This window comes from Myiozetetes cayanensis, unplaced genomic scaffold, assembly GCF_022539395.1.
Source record: "Myiozetetes cayanensis isolate MyiCay16 unplaced genomic scaffold, myiCay2020 scf20-37, whole genome shotgun sequence".
Lineage (NCBI taxonomy): Eukaryota > Metazoa > Chordata > Aves > Passeriformes > Tyrannidae > Myiozetetes > Myiozetetes cayanensis.
Window position 1 is genome coordinate 1317004 of NW_026087412.1, and position 16075 is coordinate 1333078.

The following is a 16075-nucleotide window of genomic DNA, read 5'->3' on the forward strand; positions in this document are numbered from 1 at the left end:
GCAGCGGGGGGCGGCGCTCTGGCCGCGCAGCTCCGTGTGCCGGCAGCGCTGGGCGGGCGCGCCTCTCTATGGTGGCGCGGCGCTCTGGCCCGCGCTCGGTGGTGTGGGCGGGCCGAGGCCGCCATGGCCGCCATGGCCGGCGCGGGGCCGGGCCCGGCCGAGGGGCCGTGTGTGCTGTGCTGCGGCGAGCTGGACGTGCTGGCGCTCGGCCGCTGCGAGCACCCCATCTGCTACCGCTGCTCCGTGCGGATGCGGGCGCTCTGCGGCGTCCGCTACTGCGCCGTGTGCCGGGAGGAGCTGCGGCAGGTGAGGCCGGGTCGGGGAGCGGGGGGGCCTCGGCCGGGCCGGGCTCGGGAAGGGGCTGAGCGGGACCGACGGGGACGGAGCCCCGGGGGATCCGCCCTCCGCGCCGCTCCGGCGGGCGGGAGGCGAAATAATGAGAAAATGGAGTTTAAAGGGAATATTTTTTTTTTTTTTCGGTTTTAAGTCAGCAGGGCTCGCTCTGCCAGCGCGGGATGGAGCCTCTGCTCCCTGCCCCAGGAAGCGGCTCCTCTTAGGAGGGCTCGTGGAATCCTGGAATGGTTTGGGTTGGAAGGGACCGTAAAGCCCATCCAGTGCCACCCCCTGCCATGGGCAGGGACACCTCCCACCAGCCCAGGTTGCTCCAAGCCCCGTCCAGCCTGGCCTGGGACACTCCCAGGGATGGGGCAGCCACAGCTTCTCTGGGCAATCCGTTTCTGGATTTGTAACGTAGTTTTTACTGTAAGAACTGAAATTCTTCTTGTATTTCTGTGTCTCAGCCTCTCTGGGCTGGGACAGGTAACTCCAGCTGTTCCCCAAGTGTTGCTGCTTGCCCTGTAATTCCCAGACTGGGAATGAGTGCTGGAGCAGTGGAAGGTGGCTCCTAAAGGATTTATACTTTGAACAGCTGCAGCCTCTGGAGCAGGGAAGATCCCTCAGGCGGGCACGTGGCACAGATAATTCAGGAAGTGTTGTGGTGTTTTGTTCCTCGCCTTCCTGGGAGTTAAGGAAAGAAGAGATGGTGGTTTCCCAGTAGTTGAGTCCCTTGGAGACTCCAGGTTTCCCTGTGATCCCCCAGGAAATGGGGAGGAGCCGAGTGCAGGGCTCCTGGCAGGCATTCCCTGTGGGAAGGCTTTGGTTGGTTGAGGGTATTTACCCTCGGCGCAGCTGTGGGAGCAAAACACACCAGAAACTTCTCCTAATCTCGTTCAAAATCCAAAGGCCAGGCTGGTCCAATCCACGTTTCCCAGGCAGCTGATAAGGACAAGTCCCGGTGGCTTTGGTGACAGTGCCTGGGGATGGTGACAGCTGGGGCTGGCACTGGGATCTGCAGGCAGCAGATCCCGGAGCTTGCCTGGGATCCCAGAGCCCAGAGTTTGCCTGTGATCCCAGAGCCCCTGCAGGCTCCCTGGGGTGCAGAGCCCCTGCTGATCCCGGTGTTGTGTCCCCCAGGTGGTGTTCGGGAGGAAGCTCCCGCCCTTCTCCTCCATAGCCCTTCACCAGCTGCAGCATGAGAAGAAATACGACATTTATTTCATGGATGGGGAGGTCTATGCCCTGTACAGGTGAGCTCTGGCCCCTCTCTGGGACGTGGCAGGAGGTGTTTGGGAGGGCAGGGTGCTGTGGTTTCCTGGGTACGTGAGTCACCTGCTGGGCACGTGTTTGGGCAGGTGAGAGGCCGGAGCAGGGCAGCGCAGGGAACACTCACAGCCCCTCAAGGCTGGAGTGCTGCAGCACAGAAGCTTTGCTCTGTCAACAAAAGTAATTTTTTTGCACATTAAGCAGCAGCAAACTTGCTGAAAACCTTTCCATCCCTTGCGTGGCTGCTGTGGAAATTGGTGAAGACATAATTACAGTTAGTTGTATATTAATATATGCAGGTGTCAATAAAATCAGCCAGTGCTCTGGCAGGGTTGGAAACCCCTGTGGGATGGACTTTTTTGTGGTGTTTTTTCCCCCTCCTTTTGTGTTACAATCCTTCATCCCTCCCCTCTGTATTCCTTGGTTTCTGACAGTGGAAAGTGCAATGAAACTGGGTGTGAATGCTGCAGGATCCAGCTGGATCTGCAGGAAGCACAGGGGCTGTTCCATCCCCTCAGTTTTAGGGACAGGGTCGCTCTTACACTGCTCAGCTCCTCTCCTGCACCTGAAACCTCGGTGTCATTTGGTTCCATCCCATTCCTGACACAGGACAAAATTCGTGGAGTAAGCAGGACTCAAACCTCGTTACAGATTGCTGGGAGGCCCATAAAGCTGGAGCCTTCTGCCAGGGCCAGGATGTTTGTGTTCTGACGGAGGTCTCGGGGTGCTGGGGGATAACTGGCTCACTTCTGGGAGCTCTCTCCTCCCTCAGGAAGCTGCTGCAGCACGAGTGCTCCTTGTGCCCTGACGCCAAGCCCTTCAACACCTTTGCAGACCTGGAGCAGCACATGAGGAAGCAACATGAGCTCTTCTGCTGCAAACTCTGTGTCAAACACCTGAAGGTGAGCTGGGCCTCTGCTGGGATGTGTGGGGACGAGGAGGCTTTCCCTCTGTGACTACCTGGGGAGCTGGGGAGAAGGAGGTGGCTGAACAGCAGTTATTTTGGTTTCCTCTGCCTGCCTGCAGCGAGGCCAGTTGCTTTATTTGAAGTCTTTCTCCTTCCATAAACTGATTACTGAAGGAGGGCTGGAGGTTCTCCAGATTTTAAATTAAACCCCACGGTGGTGGTGCCACACTTGGTGTGTGCCAGGTGAGCCGGAGTTTGCTGCCAGAAGGGATGGGATCCAGAAGGGAGCAGGTTGACCTGAGTGAACCCTGTAAGAGAGGGAACAGATTTGAGTCTTTCCTGTGGTCGTGCAGTCCCTGGAGCTGAGGGAAGGGAGCGGGGAGGGAGGGCAGGACCCCAGTGAGGCATTTCATGGTCAGCGTAGCCAGCACTGAGAGAACTTGTCATTTTCGCTCCCAGAGAATTCACAGACAGTATTAAAACTGTTGCTTTTTGATCTCAGAATACTGTAGAGATTTTTATTTCACGGGAAAAAAATATCCCTTGTTCCAAAGAGTCACTTGTACCCCCTGAAAAGAAGCTCCTAAACTTGCAGAAGCTTCGGTCCATCAGCCCTGGCAAAGCTAAACAAACCTTTTCCCAGAGCAAGTTCACAGGCCTTGTCTAGGCCAGAAATAAAGGATATTCTGTTGTCAAGGCTGGCTTGATCCTTTTGGCATCTCCAGAACCTTCCTACCAAAATAACTCACGTGTTAGTGGGGACAGAGGGTTGGCTGGTGATGCAGAATTTTTGCATTGAAGTGTCTGCTCTGTAGCTATTTTGGGTGGTTGCTGTCTGAGGAAAGTAAAACAGCTCACTGGGGGTTTATGGGGCTTTTTAATTCGAGTATGCAAAATACTGTGTGCTCATAAATGCGTACTTAGGATTTTCCTCCCTCTGAGATAATAATCTGAAGTTTGTTGCCGTATCAAAAAAAAAAAGTGAAAGGGGAAAAAAGTTAATTAGGTCTGTTTCCAGTGTTCAAAGGGAGAGAAATTCAAGTTGGATTTAATTTGGATCCGTCACTTGAATTGGAATGAGCAAACATTTTAGGTGTTGGTGGTCAAGCTTTTCGAAGCAAGCCTTTGGCTCCTCAGAGGGACACGGTGGGCACAGCCCCGGCTCATTCCTGTTCCCTGTCCACGAGGAGTGCCACGCCCTGTGTGTCTGTCCACGGTGCAGATTTTCACCTCCGAAAGGAAGTGGTACTCCCGCAAGGACCTGGCCCGGCACCGCATCCACGGGGACCCCGACGACACCTCCCACCGGGGGCACCCCCTGTGCAAGTTCTGCGACGAGCGGTACCTGGACAACGACGAGCTGCTGAAGCACCTGCGCAGGGATCACTACTTCTGCCACTTCTGCGACTCCGACGGCGCTCAGGAGTACTACAGGTTGGGCCAGTGGGGTCATTTGTGCCAGTTCTTTCTGGGCCTTGAATTGCCTGGGTCCCCTTTGAATTTTAGGGGAAGCGGTGCTTGATGGCAGAGGGGAAGAACAGGAGCAGGCTGGCTGCAGTCTCTTGTTCCTCAGACAAACAGCCAAAATACTCACTTTGTCTAGTTCATGCCTTAAGATTTTCTTCATTAATGTTAAACGTGAAAAATTACGTTTTGCAGCCTGACAGCAGCTGTCTGGTGTGTTACCTCCAGAGGTGGACAGGGCGAGAGGAAGTAGCCTCAAATTGCACCAGGGGAGGTTTAGACTGGATGTTAGGAATGTTTCTTCATGGAAAGTGTTATCAAACATTGGAACAGGCTGCTCAGAGCAGTAGTGGAGTCCCCATCCCTGGAAGTGTTCAAAAAACACATGGGTGTGGCACTTGGAACATGGTGGTGGTGCTGGTTGATGGTTGGACTCGGGGATCTTGGATGTCTTTTCCAACTTTACCAGTTCTGCAGTTCCATTATTCTAATGCTCCAAAGTTCATGTGCAAAGAGGACAGAACTGATTTTCTGTGTGAAAGACGTGCCCTAAGCAGAGCAGGGTGTGATGAGCATCCAGCACTGGGTGTGGCGGGACATCTGGGCCGTGCAGCGCGGTCTGTGCTGGCCCTGCAGAAGGGGTTTCACTGGAAGGCTTCCCTGGGGGTATAACAAAAACCAACCACCCGGGCTTCCCTTCAAGAGTGGCCCCGTGCCATGAGAAGGTGTTGCTGGGGGGGTGTGAGTGAGCTCCGCGTTTCCCCCGCAGTGACTACGAGTACCTGCGGGAGCACTTCCGCGAGAAGCACTTCCTGTGCGAGGAGGGCCGGTGCAGCACGGAGCAGTTCACGCACGCCTTCCGCACCGAGATCGACTACAAGGCCCACAAGACAGCCTGTCACAGCAAGAGCAGGGCCGAGGCCCGCCAGAACCGCCACATCGACCTGCAGTTCACCTACACCCCCCGGCACCCCCGCAGGAACGACGGTGAGCGGGGCACGAACCCAGCCCTTCACGGGGAGGTGGCACAGGGTGCCCAGAGAAGCTGTGGCTGCCCCATCCCTGCAAGTGTCCAAGGCCAGGTTGGACAGGGCTTGGAGCAACCTGGGATAGTGGGAGGTGTCCCTACCCATGGCAGGGGGTGACACTGGGTGATCCTTAAGCTCCCTTCCAACCCAAACTATTCCACTGCTCTGAGGGTTTTCGAGAACGTCTGGTGAACATTTCATAGCCATGAAGAAATTCTTCCTGTTCATCCTGGAACAGGACCTGAGAGGTTGTAGAGGTTTGAAGGTAACCAGAACTCAACCAGACCAGGCCCTGGGCAACTTGCTGTGGTTTTGGGTTGGCCTTGCTTTGAATGAGGGGCTGGAGCAGGTGACATCCAGAGATCCCTTCCTACCTCATTATTGTAGGATTTTTCCCCCCATGCGTGGATTTAACAATGGCACATAATTTTAGGAAAAACTGCTGGCTTAGTCATCAGAAAGAAATGAAGATAATTTGTTTGTACGAGTGTATTTTTGCATTTTTCAGGCAGAGTGTGATGCCCAGATTAGAGAAATAACCGAGAGTGATCAACCCTCCCTCCTGTTCAGGTGTTGTAGGTGCAGAGGACTATGAAGAGGTTGACAGGTACAACAGGCAGGGGAGGACGGGCAGGTTGAACGGCCGGGGGAGCCAACAGAACAGGAGAGGCAGCTGGAGGTACAAGAGGTGAGTAGCACAGCATTGGGTGGAGCTTTACTCCTGTTCAGTGTTGGTTTTCACTTGCCAACTCACAATATTTTGGTGGATCAGTAGGAAGTGGGTACAGAATTTGGAGGCCTCTGTGGTGAATCCTGAGCTGAGAGCAGAATGAGCTTCCAGTCCAAGGCCGTGTGCTGGCTACAAGCCTGGTCAACATGGAATTACTCTGTGTGAAGTTTGAGCTCAGGAAACAAACAGTGTGATCCTCAGCTTGTGGATTAAATAAACTCAGAACCCTAAATTAATTTCAGCAGCTGTTTTTATGCAAACTTCTCTAAGTAGGATTTTCTGAAGTAAGTGATGAGTTTGTGCAGGCTTAATGGGGCTTTTGGTCTGGATAATCATGAAATTCCTGTTCTAAGGACTGTGTTTTTCACTGAACTAACAGATCTCTGTGTGGCCAGACTGAGTGCTTGGGAAAAGGAAGAGGGTGAAGTACTGAAATGAAATTTTGCATTTGTGTGTCTCTTCATCCACACCAGACCCGAGTGCTTTATGCATCCTGCACATCTTATTTTCTTCTTTTTCTCGCTGGATAGGCAGCTGGTTCGTTACAGGTGATTCCACTGGGGAAAAAGTCCATCCCAAAACACTCCTATGTTGGTGTCACATGTAGATCATGCATGTGTTGGGAGTTCATGACCAGCCATGTCTCCAGGAGTTCCTGTGGCCTCCAAAAACGATTCCATATGTTTGAAAATGAACAGGAGAGACAGGTGCCCCATTCGTCCTTGGTGCTGTCTCCCCCTGTTCATGCCGGTTCTGGCCTGGATTGTTATTCCCACACATAGAACTTGGAAATGCAGGGGGGAATGTTGCCTGGCTGGGGTGGACTGGAGTGGTGGGGCTGGTTTAGCCTTCTCAGCAGGTGGCAGCACGAGGTCAGGGATGGCAGCGGAGAGGTGAGAGCTGAGCGAGGCAGCTGCTCCGCACTCCTTGCCGTTTGACCGAGGAATGTGCCCTGTCCCGCAGGGAAGAGGAAGACAGGGATGTTGCAGCAGCAGTCAGGGCGTCTGTGGCAGCCAAACGGCAGGAAGAGAAGAAAAGGGTGGAGGACAAAGAGGACGGCGGCGGCAGCAGCAGAGGGAAGAAGGAGGATTTGAGGGATCCCGACGCGCTCGGCTCCAAACGGGTGCCAAAGTGCCCGAACGATGCGGCAGGTGAGGGTGCAGCAGGCTCTGCAGGGAGCAGGGGGGGCTGCACATCAGCCTGGCACAGGTGGGAATCGCTGTGCATTGCTCCCAAGAGCTGCTGGATGGGGATGGAGCTCTGCAGAGCCTCAGATCAGCCACAGGGATTTGCAGTGGGACGTGTCCCAGCGGGCTGGGATCCTGCAGCAGGTTGGAGCTGAGGTGGATCTGGGTAGAAATATCGAATGCAGGTAACATACAACATGAGGTGACGGTCCATCCAAATCAAGATAACCCAAGAATGTAACATTTCCCACTTGAGCAGGAAGAACTGATTTATTGGGATGCTTGAACTGAGTTTCCCTTTTTTTGAGAGCAAGTTATTCCCAGTAAAAGTTTGTAACTGGTGAAAGCAAACCTGACCCAGGTCCAGTTTGGGCCACATAAACACAGTGCAGTGCTGTTTTGATATTACTGTTCCTCCAGATTCATTTTCCACTGTTTTTTTCACTTAAAGATTTTATGGAACTTCATTAGGAGCTGGGAGCTGCTGGGAGCTGTGTGAGGTTAATGGGTACAGCTCATCTGGGGGCCGGGCAGGGTTATCCCTTCCACCTTTTGCTGTTTGTGTGTCAGAGCCATTGCCAATCTGTCCCTGCACTCTGCAGCACAGAACTTGGATTTTAAGGCACATTAAACTGGGAATGAGCTGTGTTTCAGTGTAAAACCACTGCCCAGGAACTAATTGCTGAGCACTTTGGGCAGAGGTGCGAGGGGCTGCTCAGAGGAGCAGCTTTCCAGGTGAAGAAGATTCAGCATAAATCAGTTGGAGCACAGAGGCTCTGCTCAACATCCTGACCCTGTGCAGGCTTCTGAGTGCCAACCTCGGGGCAAGACTGGGGGCATTGGCATCTCAGTTTTTGGAAGGTTCTCTCACTAAGTGCTTCCCCACCACGTTTTACTCACTTAAAGTATCATGAATTTCCTGTATGCCATGACATAATGGTGAACGCAGTTAATTGAAGGAAATAGTGATGCATGGATTTAAATTGTTCTGGAATGTCAGTTAATGACATCATCAGCTGCTGAAAATAGGACTTGGTAATGCTGCTGCCGTGTTTGTTGGTAGCCCCCACTCTGCAATGAATGGGCTTGAGCTGAAAACATTTCTTTGCTCTTTTTGTCACTGTTCCAAAAGAAGCAGCTGCTAACGGTGCTCTCAGCCAAGACGACTTTCCAGCAATCGGCTCGGCAGCAGGACCTCTCCAGGGGTGAGTTTGTGCAGGGCTGCAGCAGTGAGAAAGCAGATTTAGAAGCTTTATTTATGTCCTGCGTTTCCGTGGAAAGTAATTTTGGGAGATTGATCTCCCAGTGCCTCCCCTGCCCATCCCCTCCTGCCTCGAGCTGTTTCTGTGCCGCTCACCTGCGGCACCGGCTGTTGCTTCAGCTCACAGCTTGGTCTTGGAATCATAGAATCATGGAATGAGCTGAGCTGGAAGGGACCCAAAAGGATCATCGAGTCCAGCTCCTGGCCCTGCCCAGGACACCCCAACAATCCCACCACGTCCCCGAGAGCGTTGTCTTTGCAGGACGTGGCAGCTCAAATGGGCCTGGACCAGCCCTGGTCAAGGTGGGGGGTGCTGAGACAGCGCTGCTAACACAGCAAGGCTGGTGGCACTTCTTGAGGAGACCCTTTGCAGGTGCAGTTGGTAACTCTCAGTGCATTTGTGTCCTGTTAAAACCTGGGTCACTTGTGCCACCCTTAGCAACAGTTTGAGGAAGAGTGTGGAGAGCTGTGGGGCTCGTGTCGCCCATCGAGGTTGTGCTGCCTCTGTCATAACAGGGTAACCCCAACCTCTCCCTTCCTCACAGCTCTGCCCAGCCAGCACTGGTTAAGCTTAAAGAAGAAGATTTCCCAAGCCTGTCATCCTCTGCAGCTCCCACCATCTCGTCTGGGATGTCTCTGATGTACACAGCGACTGCAAAGAAAGCGGCCTTCCAAGAGGAGGACTTCCCAGCCCTGGTGTCCAAAATGAAGCCCAACAACAAGACAGTAACTAACATCACATCTGCGTGGAACAACGGCTCCAGCAAAAGCGTGGTCAAAGCCATCACCAACCCCTGCGTCAGCCAGCCAGCCAAAAAACCATCCTTGAACACCTCTAAGGGAAGTAAGAAGAGCAATAAACTCTGTGAGTCGGACGACGAGGACGGCGGTGGTGGCTTGACCACCCAGGAGATCCGGAACACGCCCACCATGTTCGACGTCTCGTCCTTGCTGGCAGCCTCTACCTCACAGACTTTTACGAAAGTGGGCAAGAAAAAGAAGGTGGGGGTCGAGAAGCAGAGACCGTCGTCCCCACGGCCGTCCCTGGACACGGCGTTCCCCAGGCCACCCACGGAAAAGCCCCCGGAAGCAGAGCAGCCCTGCAAGGCGTTCCCTGCTCCCCACGGCCCCGACAGGCCCACAGCTGTCGTGAACGGGCACTCGGAAAAGCCCTCAGCGGTCTGTGGCACACCCAAAGAGCCCCCCGGCCTTAAAAAGCCCACAGTGACTAACAAATGCCCTTTACCTCAGGAAGACTTCCCAGCTCTTGGGAGCTCAGGATCAGCCAGGATGCCCCCGCCACCAGGTAAGCACAGAGGGGATCACAGAGTCCTGGAATGGGTTGGGTTGGGAGGGATCTTAAAGATCATCTCATTTCACCTCCCTGCCATGGGCAGGGACACCTTCCACTAGCCCAGGTTGCTCCAAGCCCCATCCAACCTGGCCTTGGACACTTCCAGGGATGGGGAAGCACAGCCAGCTTTGCTTGGAAGTGACTTAGAGAAACGTGGCCCATGGATGTGCTGAATGAGTCTCCTTCTGGCTCTCGTGTGAGGTTCTGCCACCAGGTGCCAGGCTGGGCTCTGGAGGTGAAGGCAGCCTGGGTGACACAGGAGGGCTGGAATGTCCTCAGAGTCCTGGCTAAAGCAGTGGCAGTGTTGGGACACCTCTGTCCCACACACCTGGAGGTGTCTGGTCGCTGGGGTGGCTCAAGGATGAGCAGCTGGTTTTCACCTGTCCCTGCCCTTCTAGGAGCTGTTGTGCTCCAGGATCTGCCTGGGAGGCCGCTGTGGGTGAAGGGAATCTCTGGCAGTGTCCTGTGCCTGCTGGCACTCCTCAGTTGGCTTCCTTGGCTGCTTCCTCCTGTGTTTGCAGAGGTTTCCTGCCCTGCTTTTAGCCATGACCTTGTAAGAGTGGAGAGACAGCAACAAGTGTGACTTGGAGTGGTTTTCATGGAGGTGGCACTGCTGCTTGTGCTGCTCTGCAGCTCCTGCTGGGGGAGATGCCAGGCCAGGCCTGGTGCTGCTGTGCCTCCTCAGGTGATTTCTGTTCACTTTAATAATGCAAAAGTGCTTTTCATTGTGACTTTGAGTGGGTTTTAAAAACTATTTTCCATTGAAAAAGTAAATGAATAATTAAAGCGCTTTCTGTGTAGAGGAACATCAGCTGCCCTGAAGTGCTTCTTGAAGATTTCCACCTCTGATTTTTAGGTTTTTTCCAATATAGTCATGTCTGCACTGCAACTTCTTCTTGGTGCTTGTGCAGAGTGTAGCAGACACTGGTGTGAGCTTTAGCTGGGGGGCTGTGTTCTAACTCCTGCCCTTTCCCTGTTGCCCCCAGGCTTTAACTCCGTGGTGCTGCTGAAGAACCCTCCTCCGCCTCCGGGCCTGTCGGTGCCTGTCAGCAAACCCCCCCCGGGCTTCGCTGTCATTCCATCCACCAACATCTCTGAACCTGTCACTACAGCTCTGAAAGAGTGAGTAAATAACTCCTCGGAGTGAGTTACGTTCCACATTGCACCTCAGTTGTGTCAGGTGGGCTTCAAACAGCGCAGGGAACACTCAGCGGGGCCGGCGGGGTGAAGATTCCCAGTGGGAAGTCCTGGGGTGTTGTGGGCTGGATTCAGGGGAGCTGTGTCAAAGAAGACAGCCCTGTGAAGCTGCAGGTGAGGAAGTGGAAACCTGCGCAGTGTGGCTGCTCAGACTTTGGTCTGGTTTAGATTTATTTGGGAATCTGCAGCTTCAACGTATTCCTTCCCCTTCCCATCGATTCTGTCAGAGTCCCAGCGGCAGAATGCTGAGGTGTGTTCTCCTTGGTGACCTTCACTGCCCTGATCTTCCCAGTAGCTGCTCTCTGGCCCTTCTGGGATAGAAAGAGGAGTTTATGAGAAAAGGGGAGGGGAAACTGTGTCAGTTTAATACAGGACCTGCATTACCTGTTGGTTTATTCGTGGTGTGGTCTTTACCCACGTCTTTTTAGTGAATTCCCCTTACAAAACAGCTCATCAGGACCATGTTAAATTTGGATTTTACATACTCTGTCTATGTAAAGCTGGAATCTGATACAGAAATCCCATATTTTATCATCCTGGCAAGACAGCTGTGTGCTGCTCACAGTAATGCACGTGGAGCTGGGTGGAGGAAGGACGTGCAGCCTGTAAACCAGAACAGCCATGTGATTTATGTCCTGGGGCATTTTGCTGTGACACAAACCAATGTCAGAGTCACTCTTGGTGTTTCCCATCGCAGGCCAAAATCCTGTCACGGATCATACTTGATACCTGAGAACTTCCAGCAGAGGAACATCCAGCTCATCCAATCCATTAAAGAATTTCTTCAAAGCGACGAGTCCAAGTTCAATAAATTTAAAACTCATTCTGGGCAGTTCAGGCAGGTGAGTGGGTTCCCAAAACCTCCCTCTCTGGGAGACCTGAATCCCAGTGGGATTTTTTAACAGATCTGCGTGTTTCTAATTCTCTGCAGGGGGTGATCTCTGCAGCGCAGTATTACAAGAGCTGCCGAGAGCTGCTGGGGGAGAACTTCAAGAAGATTTTCAAGGAGTTGTTGGTGCTGCTGCCGGACACGGTGAAGCAGCAGGAACTGCTCTCTGCTCACAACGACTTCCGAGGCAAGGAGAAACAAAGCTCCAACAGGCCCAAAAAGAACAAAAAGAACGTTTGGCAGGTGGAGCCCCCCGCGGACCTCGACTGCTACATCTGCCCCACGTGTAAGCAAGTGCTGACTCAGCAGGACGTGGTCACCCACAAAGCTTTGCATATTGAGGATGAGGAGTTCCCTTCCTTGCAGGCAATCAGCAGGATCATCAGTTAGCTTTCCCGAGGGCCCACACACCAGGCTCTGGCTCTGGAGATGCACTTTTGGAATGAGGTTTGGCAGCGTAGAGTGGCTGAGGGCCGGTGCCGGTTGAGTCAGTGAGGAGCAGGTAATTTGGGGAGCCCTCTCGGGGCAAAGGGATCATGGGAATGTGCTGGAGCTCATCCCTCCCACAGTCTGAGCTCCCAAAATCTGGGGTAGGGTTAGGCTGAGCCGCAGGGTGGGCAGGCAGGGGCTCCTTCCTCCTGGAACATGCAATAGCTGGGAATCCTTTCTGATCTGCAGACTGACAGGGGACACAATAGGGGAATAAGCATCTGGTTTGGGGGTTTCTTTCTGGTTTTGGGGTGGGGGAAGATTAGGGATCACTGAAATGAACAGAAGTGGCTTCCCTTATAACATTCTGATTTTTTTGTGCTATTTCAGTGAAGATCACACTAGTCAGGGGTACAAAGGTGCAGGACAGATGCTGCTCACTGGTGTGACCAGGAGCGCTGCAAGCACTGGGCTGCAGAGTTCCCTGTCTGCAAACAGAGTCCATTCTGCTGCTTGAAGAAGAATGGGCTGGTCTGTGCAAGATTTGAAGTTGCCTCTGACCTTTTCTGTAACATGTTCTTTCAAGAAACTGATTTTGTAGCCCTGCATGTACAGTAAGAGCATTAAGGCTTTACTCTGCGTAAAGCACACGGGAATTTTATTTAATGACTGCCATGTTTCTAATTTCTTGGTTGTATTACTGGTGGGAGCTCCCAACAGCATCCTGGGACATTAAATGCTGCTGATCACTGACCTTGTTTTCTGCAGTGCCTTTAAGTGCATTTCTCTGTTTACAGTGGCCTGACACCTGCACCTCCCTTGGTGACACCAGGCTGACGTAGCTTTGCTCATGTTTTTTTTTGCATCCCCAAATTCCACCTCCTCAGAGGAAGGGGGGGGATCTCTTCATCCAGTGAAGTGACTCCTCCAGCAGCAGCTCAGAGGTGCTGGAGTGCCAAGAGCCCTCCCTGCCGTGCACTTCCATGGCTGTGGTTCAGTGTCCGATCCCCTCCCATCTCCAGGTTTAGTTATTTTTAACATGTAGCAGTAAAGCTGACATTAATTTACATAATTTTCAGTGACAAAACACAGCTTTTCTAGAGACATCATTTCCATGAAATCGAGCTCAGAGCTAGTCCTGCTACAGCCACTCTTCCTTGCCTTACACGTTATTTTGCTTGCTCAGGCTGCAAAGTGCTTTGGGTTTCTTTTGTGGGTATTTAAGACTGTTCTGAACACCTGAAGGTGTTGTATTCGGCCTCCCCGGGGCTGGGGAGGATGATTTGCCTGCATGGCTGTTCAGACACTGCATGAGCACGTGAGGAGTCGGGACATGTCCCTGTCCCTGCCTCGGGTGGGACCTGGATCCGAGTGGGACGCGATGCCCGAGGCTGGGCCACCCCACAGGGACACGGGGGGTGTGGGGGGTGCCAGCTGCCCCCCCCAACTTCAGTCAGCTCCTCTCCCCATCTTGGGTTTGTAAAGTCCAGGGGGCTGAGATGCATCTTCCCTGCAGCAGGATCTTCCCTCTTCCCTGGGTTTTCAGCTCTGTCAGCAGCTCCCTGGATCCCTGGGCTGGTGCTGCTGGGAGTTCCTCGAGGCTCTGGATCTCTGGGGCCTGCTCTTGCAGTTTCCTTGTTCCTTGTGCTCACCTGATTAAATAAAGTTATTACCAAATTTTTTTTTTTTCCTATTCATTTTTAACTCTTTATTGAAAATAAGTTGCAGTTGGTTACACGGACACTGAAAATACAGAATCACAGATTGTTCTCTCAAAAGATATTTTTTTTATATATAATATATACAAAATTGTAAACATTTTAAACTTATTTCCATACACAGTCCACTTTATACTACACTGCACAGAGGTTAAGTGACAACTGCAACTCCTGGAAGCGTCTGCTTGGACAGAGGTATCTGCAAAGAAACTGAACTTCCCAAACCACAGTTGGGATCTGTTGGAGATTAAAACTCTTGAAGGATCTGAGGTTTAAATGTGTATTGCAACGAAATCCAGGCAGCTGAACTTGGGTTTCAAGTCGAGACAGTGAAGGCTGTTTCTGAGCCTCAGGGGCTGGAAGAGGCTCTTGTGACACACAGAGGGTCAGAATGCAGCTGGGAATGGGACAAGGGGGGACCAGAGCGGGACCAGAGCCACCTGCTTGGGGCCAGCACGGGCTGAGAGGAGTCTACAGGTATGTACAGCAGCTTTCACTGAGAGAAATGGCCATTCCACAGAATGATGATGGGATTTACTGTGGAATAGATGGTGACTTGGTTGGTGGGAGCCCCGAGCAGCAGACAGAGCCAGGAGAAGCCCTGTGCCATTCTGAGGGGCTGGTGATGGGTAGGGCAGGGTACAAAGTGCCCTGTAAGGAACTGATGGGCAGCAGAAATGCCAGGGGTGTCATTTGCTGTTGTGGTAGGAACTGATGGGAAACTCATCCCACAGTGTCCAGGCACAGCTGTTTGATGTGGCATAAAGGGAGGGATCTGCTCTTGGGGTCTGCTCCAGCCCCCTGACACACAGAAGCAGGTAATGGGGGGGTGGTATTTTTACTAAATATCACTTAAGCTTCCACCTTGCTAGGAACAGCTTAAAATGTTGATAAAAACTCCCAATTCTTTCAAATCTTTTAATATGCTTCCAATAAATTGCAAACACCACAACGTGGTTACCCCAGAAACACCCACGTTGTCCTGGCAGAGCCTCCTGGAGCAGGGGGTCGGGCAGAACTCAGCGTGGGAGAGCTGGAATTCTACTCTGTACACCCAAATTCAGTGCTAACAGAAGCTTTTGGGCTGAGCTGAGCACAGCACAATCCTGCCCTCTGCGAGCTCGAGGTGCTGGTGGGTCCCGAGCTCTGAGGAGAACAGAGGGTCATGAATGGCTCGTGAGGATGGCACAGCCCTGGCACGCTCAGGACAGTCCTGGTGTGGTTTTGGGACAGCCCTGGCACGATTTTAGGATGTGTTCTGGGTAGTTATGAGGGAGCAAGTGCTGCTGTACCACATCAAATGGGCTGGGAAAAAAAACTGGGGAGAAAGAAGATGGAAATCGATGTTACAAATACCTGACTCCCCCAATACAGCAGTTCCTGCTCTGAGGGCTCCAGTTCTCTAACCATGAGCACTCTGAACTGTATTTGTTCCAGCCCCACCCGTACACTCTGGACACACCGAGGTGCTGCCACGGGCACTGCAGGGCACTGCTGACCTGACAGCTCGAGGGGACACTGGGGGGGTCCCCAAAGGATTCCAGGCAGGATTCCAGGCACAGGGTGACAGTGGCCAGGCTGGGGGCTGTGTCTCACCCTGCCTCTGAGCATGGTTAGATTTGGCTGGGTGGAGGCTGCTGTGGGGTTTGGGAGCTGCATGTGGGGCCTTTGGCGACAGCTCCCCCCCCACCCAACCCAAATGGGGGGGTTGAGTCAGGCTCAGGTGGGTCAGTGCTCCTTTCAAGGCTGGTGTGTCCTGGCTGCTATGGGGCCACCTGACTTTTGGGTTGTCCCATCCTGCCTCAGCGTGGCCACATCCTACACAAACCCATCACTATTCCCTGGAGAAACACCCCAGCTGGGTGACCTGCCAGCCCCAGTGCCACCCCAGCAGGTACGTGCTCCCCTCCCTGACAGGGACTGGCATTTTGGGTGCGGAGGGATCAGGGTTAACCTCCCCTGAGGTGCCTGTTGATGTGGCTGGGCACATTATTCCCCACTCTGGTTTAATCAAGGAACAATCTGTCCTGCCTTCCCACTGCCAGGAAGCCTCTCGGGTGCCCAAGCCCTTCCTCCTCCTCCTCCTCCTCCTCCTCTCCTGCCCAGCAGAGCAGCCAAGTGCTGCCTGCAAGGTGAAGGTAACACTGATTTTTGGGAGCAGGAACAAGAACCAGGCACCTCAGGCAGGGGGCTGGAGCTGTGCCGGCAGCATTCCCGTGTCATTCCCTGACTCCCGAGGCCAGTCCTGGCACTGAGCGTGGCGGGATGTGCGTGTGGGGCAAAGAAAGGCAATGCAGGCCTCGGGGGGC

At 53.2% G+C, this 16075-nt stretch overlaps 1 protein-coding gene across 1 annotated transcript; it reads left to right on the forward strand.

Annotated features, from left to right (window-relative positions):
* Nucleotides 1-68: 68 nt before the first annotated feature.
* On the forward strand, nt 69-13725 carry ZNF598 (zinc finger protein 598, E3 ubiquitin ligase). The gene is given in 13 exon segments (XM_050317100.1): nt 69-112; nt 114-306; nt 1474-1586; nt 2375-2504; nt 3732-3943; nt 4743-4960; nt 5572-5689; nt 6695-6882; nt 8051-8123; nt 8725-9485; nt 10520-10655; nt 11428-11572; nt 11662-13725. Coding segments are annotated over 13 exon segments (2679 nt in total). The 3' UTR covers nt 12010-13725.
* Nucleotides 13726-16075: the final 2350 nt, after the last annotated feature.